This window comes from Bos grunniens, chromosome 10 (assembly GCF_055505025.1).
Source record: "Bos grunniens cultivar Pamir isolate PY7600 chromosome 10, Bosgru_T2T1.0, whole genome shotgun sequence".
In the NCBI taxonomy this organism is placed as follows: domain Eukaryota; kingdom Metazoa; phylum Chordata; class Mammalia; order Artiodactyla; family Bovidae; genus Bos; species Bos grunniens.
The window spans coordinates 30531725-30541652 of NC_141174.1; the positions used below are offsets into that span (position 1 = coordinate 30531725).

General features: G+C 37.0%; 1 protein-coding gene across 6 annotated transcripts in view; it reads right to left on the reverse strand.

The window, feature by feature from the left end:
* MNAT1 (MNAT1 component of CDK activating kinase) overlaps positions 1 to 9628 on the reverse strand; it is a 210418-nt gene extending 200790 nt beyond the window's left edge. For 5 of the 6 annotated variants that reach the window (XR_015134235.1, XR_015134236.1, XM_086320401.1 and 2 more), the window contains exon 1: positions 9407 to 9628. Coding sequence is in view for 4 of the 6 variants with exons in the window: in XM_086320401.1 (XP_086176527.1) it covers positions 9407 to 9495 (89 nt within the window). In the remaining 2 variants the exon portion in view is untranslated. Of the gene's footprint in view, positions 1 to 9185; positions 9366 to 9406 lie in introns of those variants that run through there. The other variant, XM_086320404.1, reaches the window with a different exon arrangement.
* Between the last annotated feature and the right edge of the window lie 300 nt (positions 9629 to 9928).

Below are 9928 nucleotides of genomic sequence, written 5' to 3' on the forward strand. Positions count from 1 at the left end.
CAAAGGCCCTTTTCCTACATCAGCAGAATGGTTACAACAAGAGTTCAGGATTTCAGATTTCTGTTACTTTAATAGTACTTTTCTTAAAAAAAAAAAAAGCTTGTTTAAGAAGTAACATAAAGTCCACTTTCACATCTTAATTTCAAAGAATATTTTTATAATTCTAAACTCCCTTTTTGCTCCTTAGAAAGAAGAAGAAAAAAAACCTAATTTCCATTTAAGGACTCAAAAGAAGACCTAAAATACTATAAAATTAATGGGGGCAGTAACCATGTCTCTCACACTCACTGTTGTATTCTCAGCACTGTGTTTTCCAAAACTGCTTGAGCACAAGACTAACCTAGATAGCCAGCATAAAATACTAAGTTCCTCCACCAAAGATCTATGGTAAGGCCCAGAAATTGGTGTTTTAAACAGGTACCCAAGATGATTCCTAGGATGACGTAAGTTTAGGAATCAGTGGTCTAGAAAATGTATTGAGTATATGAGAAAGAATGTAAATTTATATTTATTAGTAAACCAATAACTAATAAACTACAATTAAGTATTCCTTTTTACCTTTGAAAACAAGCTTAACAGATTTAAAACATGAAGAAAACCAAAATATCTAGGTTAAACTTTCATTCAATTGTTCTCATTCTATTTACTATCTCAGGGACTAGTTGCTAAGTAAACAAGTAAACTGCCAAAAAGAGTCTAAAAACTTAACCTAAAAACTGTTATTTTTCTGCATTTAGAATACTGAAAGTAACTCTTTACGGTTGATTAGAGTAAATACTCTTAAATTTACCTAACTTCTTAAACTTATTTGAACTGTGCTCATCCAATGTTCACAGTAATTCTATGAAGAATATGCTACTGGTAAACCCACTATACAGATGAGAAAACAAAGGCTTAAAGAAAATAGTTTTCCCTGAATCACTTGGCTAAGAATAAGTGGCAAATCTAGAATTCAAACTCAGGCAAACTATCATTATATATTTGTTAGATGTAATATTTCATGCCCACAGTAGAAACAAAGGCAATGAGAAAATATATTAATTCTTTCTCTGTTTATATTTGTATCCCTCATGACCAACTGCTAATGTATCAGGTTCTTGCAGAATAAAATAATGTGTTTTTAACAAGTAACTTTGAACATCTAATAAACAGCTTCTTCTTACCTGCTTGCATCTTGTAACACAAATTGGACAATATAACTTCAAAGGAAAACTGGATATATAAAAGAAAGACCTCCTAAAGGAGAAAGGTGAAAAGAAAGTTCACCTGTAGGTCAAACCTCACACAAGGTTTCCTCCAAGACAGAAAATATATGTGTATATATATGGATGTATATATACACTTATGGGATTGGGTGTATACATACATCCATACATATACATAGTAAACTACTCAGCAGATAAAATGATTCTTAAAAAAAAGATTCCCAGTATAAATGAAAAGAATTAGAGAAGAGACTTATCCCATAGGGCTATGTTTTTCACATTCAAAAAGAAACAGTACAAATAACATAATTACTAAACATTTAGTAACCATGGTTTTAAAGAATATCAGATCAGATCAGATCAGTTGCTCAGTCGTGTCCGACTCTTTGCGACCCCATGAATCGCAGCATGCCAGGCCTCCCTGTCCATCACCAACTCCCGGAGTTCACTGAGACTCACGTCCATCGAGTCAGTGATGCCATCCAGCCATCTCATCCTCTGTCATCCCCTTCTCCTCCTGCCCCCAATCCCTCTCAGCGTCAGAGTTTTTTCCAATGAGTCAGCTCTTCCCATGAGGTGGCCAAAGTACTGGAGTTTCAAATCCCAGGGCTGATCTTCAGAATGGACTGGTTGGATCTCCTTGCAGTCCAAGGGACTCGCAAAAGTCTTCTCCAACACTACAGTTCAAAAGCATCAATTCTTTGGCACTCAGCCTTCTTCACAGTCCAACTCTCACATCCATACATGACCACAGGAAAAACCATAGCCTTGACTAGACGGATCTTTGTTGGCAAAGTAATGTCTATGCTTTTGAATATGCTATCTAGGTTGGTCATAACTTTCCTTCCAAGGAGTAAGGGTCTTTTAATTTCATGGCTGCAGTCACCATCTGTAGTGATTTTGGAGCCCAGAAAAATAAAGTCTGACACTGTTTCCACTGTTTCCCCATCTATTTCCCATGAAGTGATGGGACCAGATGCCATGATCTTCATTTTCTGAATGTTGAGCTTTAAGCCAACTTTTTCACTCTCCTCTTTCACTTTCATCAAGAGGCTTTTTAGTTCCTCTTCACTTTCTGCCATAACATTAAGTTACACTTAATAAAAAAAGGAACTGAAATGCAAACATTGCATCTTAAAAACCAAAATGCACAGTCATTTTAATAAAATCAAAAATATATATATTATAGCCATATAGTGATATATTTACATTCTATAAATAGTGATCAGTACTTTCTCCTGTATTGAAAAGGGAAAATCACAGTTAATAAAAATAACTGAAATTTTTCATATTTTATGAAGCACTTTTATTAATGGTATACGGTCCAAAAAAAAAGACTAAAGCTACTGAGCACAGTGATTTTCTAATTAACTATTAACTAAATTACCCAAATTTTAAGAGACTGAAGGGGGTTAAAAATTATCTGTTCTAAACAAATTTACAAATCAAAGCTAAACAGGTGATCTAAAACTTGCCAGTCTGTGACAGAACTAGAATACAGATTTTCTAACTCATGTTTCAGTGTTCTATTACTTAATGGATGTGAATTACTGAAATACATGGGATACCAACTCACACATGCAGTATAAGCAAAAACCATCTCCTTCAGGAGAATGGTCTCGAGATAGTCATTAGAGTATGACCCACAAAATATTAGATATTAATTCTCCAGAGCTGTTCTACAACATTATATCCTAATCAACTTTAAAACACTCACTCCATGAAGAAAAAGAAGAAGAGGCGGGAGATAGGTAGGAGGAGGAGAAGGAGGAAGAATAAGAAGCAGGGGAGGAGGAAGAGAAGAAAAGTATATTTAGAAAAGTTTTAGGGGAGAAACTGAGACAGTAAAAAAAAATCAGAAACTGCAAAAGGAAAGAAATGTTAAAGGGGAACAGAAATTACCAATTACCAATTTTGAGGTAAAGAAAATAAACATGTACACACAAAACTGAGACTAAAGGAAGTAAATGCCTCAACAACAGTAAGTCCAGCATTTTCTAACAAACATGATGGAGCAACTGATGTCAGACTAGCATTCCTACCATGAGCAACCATAAAACAAAATGTATGAAACAACTGTTTACAGACATTAGACAATGGGTAACACAAAGACTATAATCCCTTAGAAACGGTAAACTAACAAGGTGAGCCCGACAATTGCCTCATTTTTCTATCTGGGAAAAAATTTCCATGATGATAGCCTAGCAAGCAAGAGTTTAAGAAGGGCACAGTGGTTGTGCTAAGTTGTACAGGCAAAGACCAAACTTCAGTGCAGTTGATATGGTTGAAATCTGCAAGGCAGAGGGTCAGAAGTCTGTATAAGAATTCCGATAAGTCCATGGCCAGGCCAAAGACAGACTGCATATATGCAGGGCAAAACCAATCAAGGCTTAAAAGAGAATGGCTGAGAGAGGAAGAGAGGGTAGTTAAGGAGTGCTGGGTATATTTTAGAGTTTCTACCCAGCCAGAGTAGAGAAACCACAGTAACACCTTATTAACACCTCAAAAATCCAGTTGAGATACCAGAAAGGCTTCAAGAATGGGGACCACATCGTATAATAAGACTTATTCTATCTAGACTTACTCTAACAAAGCCTAAAATCAAGGCCCAACAAGTTTTGCAAGGAACTCAAAGTTTGGAGATTGAGTTGCAGTAAAGTAAGCAATCAAGATTGCCGGGAGAAATATCAATAACCTCAGATATGTAGATGACACCACCCTTATGGCAGAAAGTGAAGAGGAACTAAAAAGCCTCTTGATGAAAGTGAAAGAGGAGAGTGAAAAAGTTGGCTTAAAGCTCAACATTCAGAAAATGAAGATCATGGCATCTGGTCCCATCACTTCATGGCACACAGATGGGGAAACAGTGGAAACAGTGTAAGACTTTATTTTTGGGGGGTCCAAAATCACTGCAGATGGTGAATGCAGCCATGAAATTAAAAGACGCTTACTCCTTGGAAGGGAAGTTATGACCAACCTAGATAGCATATTCAAAAGCAGAGACATTACTTTGCCAACAAAGGTTCGTCTAGTCAAGGCTATGGTTTTTCCTGTGGTCATGTATGATTGTGAGAGTTGTACTGTGAAGAAGGCTAAACGCTGAAGAACTGATGCTTTTGAACTGTGGTGTTGGACAAGACTCTTGAGAGTCCCTTGGACTGCAAGGAGATCCAACCAGTCCATTCTGAAGGAGACCAGCCCTGGGATTTCTTTGGAGGGAATGATGCTGAAGCTGAAACTCCAGTACTTTGGCCACCTCATGTGAAGAGCTGACTCATTGGAAAAGATTCTGATGCTGTGAGGGATTGGGGGCAGGAGGAGAAGGGGACGACAGAGGATGAGATGGCTAGATGGCATCACTGACTCGATGGATGTGAGTCTGAGTGAACTCTGAGAATGGGTGATGGACAGGGAGGCCTGGAGTGCTGCTATTCATGGGGTCGCAAAGAGTCAGACACAACTGAGCAACTGAACTGAACTGAACTGATGTACCTAATAAGAGTTTCAAAATACATGAAGCATGACAGAACTACTAAAAAGAGAAACTGACAAATACACAATCTGTTTGGAATAACTGATAAAATGAGTAGAAACAATAAATTAGTAAGGATACAGGATTAGTAAAGATACTCAGAAGTTAACACTATCAACCAAGCTGACCTAACTGACATACACTATACCCAACAGTTACAGAACACACATTCTTTTCAACTTGACTTGCTCATCAAGTAAGACCTTGCTCACCAAAATAGATCACACACTGGACCATAAGTTTTCATAAAATTTTGTAAGACTGAAATTTATCAAAATTTGTTCTCTTACTACAACAAAATTAAATTAGAAATTAACAACAATATATCCAGAAAGCCCCCTTTTTCTAATTTTCTACCCAGAATGAGTACCTTTTTCTAATTTTTCTGTCCACTATTTCCCAGTTCAGAAAACAGTAACGTACAAGCCCAGCATATTAAACAAATGAATTAATACCACTTTAGAATTATTCTTTCCAACAACAAATAAACTGAACTTTAATCTGATAAACCTCTAAAAGCTGCTAGTAATTTATAGGAAATACAAAGGAACATAATAATACCACAGAGATGCAATCAGCAAAATTCAGACTGGTAACTCTTCAGAAAAATCTACCTAGCAAGAGAGAGAGAGACAGAGAGAAGCAGAGAAAAAAGTAAAAATAAAAAGGAGAAAAAGAGAAACTTTAAGAAAATATGGCAATATATTGTCTTTAACATATATCAGGATGAGTTTTTCTTTATTCTACTTTGTGTCTTATGTGTGTTTAAAATGAAGAAAGAAGATTTAGTAAAATCAAATATAGGTAGTTTCCAGAGACAAGTGTTGCTAAGGATGGTTGGGATAAAACTTAAATTATTAGTTTTACTTGCTTGTGTTACTCTGAAAAATATCATCCAACTATATTGGGTAAAGAGGATCTGCTCTATTCCAAAGAAAATAAAGTTTTCCCATCTTTTCTGAAAAAGAAAAAATAAAAAAGACTTTAGTTAAATGAGAATTAGATATAACTGGCTCCTTCTAAATCAACATGCCTTTAAAATTCTACGAAGAATTCTATGAAAGGCTTATTTCTAAAAATAGGTGGCCCTGATAAACAGAAAAAAGTTACCCTTTTCTGTGACTAAGACAAAAGTTCATCCTTGAATTGAAAAAAAAGCAAACTTAGAATCCAATCTTCTTTGGATGTGCATGCAATTAATTCATTTGGGTGTTTGCTGGATTGATTTAATATTAATACATAATGGAATTTGTCGTTGTTTAGTCGCTAAGTCATATCCGACTCTTCTGCTACCCTATGGAGTGTAGCTCACCAGGCTCCTCTATCCATGGGATTTTCCGGAAAGAATACTGGAATGAGGAGCCATTTCCTTCTTCAGGGTATCTTTCCTACCAGGTGGGCCCTTTACTACTCAATCACCACTTCCTCAACTGCTAGCAGTTAAGGGAGAAAACTATTTTCATAATGTTTCACCTTTTTTCTCCTTTCTGCTCCTGTATTTTCTCTCATAAATAGTACTTCTAAATAATCTTTCCATAATCCCACACTTCCTATCTCCTGTGAAGCACTATCCCTACTCACTTTATTACTTGCCTCTTAAAATGACTTTGCTACTTGACACACAAAATAAAGTGAGTAAAATCATGTGGCCCTGTTATCCTTGCCTCATGGTATTCACACTCTTGTGTATAAATACCCTCCTACTCTGTAACAGGACTTCAGTGCTAACAAATAAAATCCAGCAGAAGCAATGATAATGTGATTTTTGTCATTAGATGATGAAAGGCTCTGGAGCCTCTAGTTCTCTCACTAACTCTGGGAAAAGCCACATCACGAGCAGTCCTATGGAGGGTCCAAGGAGAGGAACTGAACCTGCCTAGAGCCACATGAGTGACCTTGGACAGACACTCCAGTCCAAGAAAACAGCTTGAGCAAACCTCATGAAAGACACTGAGCCAGAATCACTGAGCTGAGCCACTCTCAGACTCCTGACCCTCCAAAACTGTGTAATAAATATTTATTAAGGTACTAACTTTTGAGGCAATTTATTACATAGCAATAGATAATAGTATTAACACAAATATTACTACTAAAAAATAATACTCCTTTCAGACCAACAATTATAGCAATGCCTAAGCTCAATCCCATGAAAGACATTCTGTACAAATTCAGCATACTATCAAATCAAAAGTATTTCACATCAAAATCTATAATGTTCTATTACTTATCAGAACAGCAAGATTAAAAAAGTAATAATGCCCAGTACCAGCAAAGATATGTGGCAACAAGAATTCCCATGAACAGTTGGTGGGAGCACAACAGATACAATCTTTTCTGAGAACAAGTGGGCAATGTTTATCAAAATTCAAAAGTCACATACAATTCCACTATTAGGCATTTACCCCTGGTTCTCCTCTTATATCTTACAATATACTTATATATGGGCTGAGGAGGAGGGCAGAAATAGAGAAACTGACTCTAGTGAAAAATAGGAAATCTAAATATTCATAACAAAATTTTTGGGTAAATCAATTATAGTATAACCAAACAGTGGACTATCATCCAAATGTTAAAGAGGAGTATATACACATACCAATTTAGAAAAGATATCCAAGATACACATTATGAAAAAAGTCAGGGTATATATAACCCCATTTCCATGAGAGAACATGATTCTGAGTTCCTATTTAAATCACAAAAGGGGCATTATAATCAAAACTGTATTTCCACATTTTATAATCTCTTGAATTCATTTAAAGATACCATTGTTGTGCAAGTCTTTTAAAGCAGGCCGAGTGGATCCTGTTTAAATTTTACTTCTGCTTAGCATCCGTACCATGCATAAATAATAATAATGATTGCCAATGTATACTGAGCAAATACTATGTGAAAAAAATTCTATTAAGCACCTCCAAGTATGATGTTTACATATATTATTTAATCCTCAAACACTGTAATATACATAGTGCTGTTATCTCTATTGTACAGGGAAGAAAAATGAGATAAGAGGAATTTGCCCAGAGCCTATAAGAGTACAAAGAATTCAAAATCAGAAGTTCGTTCTCTTAGCCAATACCATATAATCTTTTATTCATTTTGATCATATTTCAAGTTAAAAGAGGGCTGTAAAACTTGGTCTTTAACTAACAGATTAGCAAATAAACCAAAATCAATGCAACATCAGAATGACATAGACAATTCTTAACTCTTATGAAAAAAACAGAAAAGACCATGGACACAACAAAAGCAATTTCCAATTAAAAATAAATGACTGTCTAATAAAAATGCAATTTATTTTGCTAAAAATCACATAATCTTCCCTGACTAGCTAATTACTACTAGGTATCAATTTTTTCCAGTAAATTACATTTAGTACCCTTTCAAAAAAAGCAAATTCCTTTTCCTTGAGCACCAACTATAACAAATCTGGTACAGGAAAATAAAGAGAAACCAACCAAAATCTTTCTAAAAACTGAATAGTCTTTACAGCATTTGTCTGGTTTCCCTTTTCCAATCTACTTGATTACTTTCACCTTATTTCTAATTTTAATCCATTCAATCACATTCAATACAGCTCTACTGTATTTCCTTTGCTGGATAAAGCAAAGGAAAATAAAGACTACTTAGAAAATAAGACCAGTCCAGTAAGTTATTAAATCCCTTTATAATCATTATAGCTACAACTAACCATGCAACTCAGGCTTACCCAAAGATCTTGTCTACCACACTGCAGGTTAACCATCATTTTTTATGTCTTAGAAACATCAAAGAAACTACGAGAATGTATGTTCACCTTACATTTCAAAGCGCTTTATAAAACCACCTTTACTGAACCACATTTAACCATAAAAACGTGGCAAGAAACACGCTGATCAGTTGCTGCACTTATTCTTCAAAACAATCTCCCTTCTTGCCCCTAAACCCCCCAAAATTGGCATTCTATAGTCAGACAGCCTGTGTTCCAATTCTAGAAGGGTCCACTAAATAAGGTATCTGAAGCAGTCTCCGTTTCCTTTCCTGTAAAATGGGAATGAGATGAGTACCTACTTCATAGGGCTGCTGTTGAGAATGAAATGGGATTAACTCAAGTTAAAGCGCTTAGAACACTGCCTGACACGTAATGTACACCCAATAAATGCCAGCCATTACTGTATCTCCAAAATTCACTGCCTAGAACCTGAATTTTCTCTTTTAGAGATAAGAACTAACCAAACTCCATCAGGACAGTGGGCATATCGATGGAGTTTCATATTAACCTGTGCAACAAACAGCAACAGTATATAAACAGTAATTGTATTTTCATAGCACTTTCTTTTTAATAAAAACGCTTTGCGTGAAATTAAACACTCCGATCTCCCACGCTGGAACCCTGTTAACAACACAGCCCGGAAATACAGTCCAGATTCTCATCGCCTAAGGAGGGGGGAACGTGACAAACTGCTGGTTACCACATCAGGGAATCCGGCAGTTCAAAGCAGGCCAGAGAGGCTCAGGACTGGAGGGTAGTCTGTTTAGAGAAACAACGTTCCCTTTTCCTATTTTCTTCCCCAGTGTCGATACTAACGAAGCCCTTTTCTCCCCTGAGCCGACGACAAGCATCTCCCGGCTCTTTCGGGAGCTCCCACCCTGTGCGTCTCCCCCCATGGAACCCAACTATCCCCCGACTCACAGAGTGTGTCCGCACACATTCACCATCAGCTTCAACGAAGGGTTCCGGTACTTGGTGGTCTTACACCGGGGGCAGCCCTGATCGTCCATGGCGCCTTCCTTGCAGTGGACTCTCCCCAGCGCCTGCTTCAAGTCACAGCAACAGCCAACCTAAAGCCCCTCAGATCCGAGGCCAAGCAGGTTCCTAACAACAGGCTCTTAGCTGGGACGGTCCTTTACGAATGAGCACCGGCCGGTGGCAAGGCAATTCAGCACAAAGGTTCCGGAAGCAAGTTTTCCGGTCCTGCCGCTAGGGCTCGGTCTCAGCTTTAGCAGGCCACGGAAAAACCTTGGATTTAGAGGGAGGGCTTTTTAAAAAGGCAAATTACACACAAACCCTCAAGTGTACCTAGCTGTATTTTTCAGGAAATCGTGTCACAATTAGGAACATAGATTCCACCTTGTTCTGTCTGGAAATAGTCCCATTAATCAAAGAGCTGTGTTTGGTGTACATACTCAGTAACTGGGACCAGTATTTTCTTTT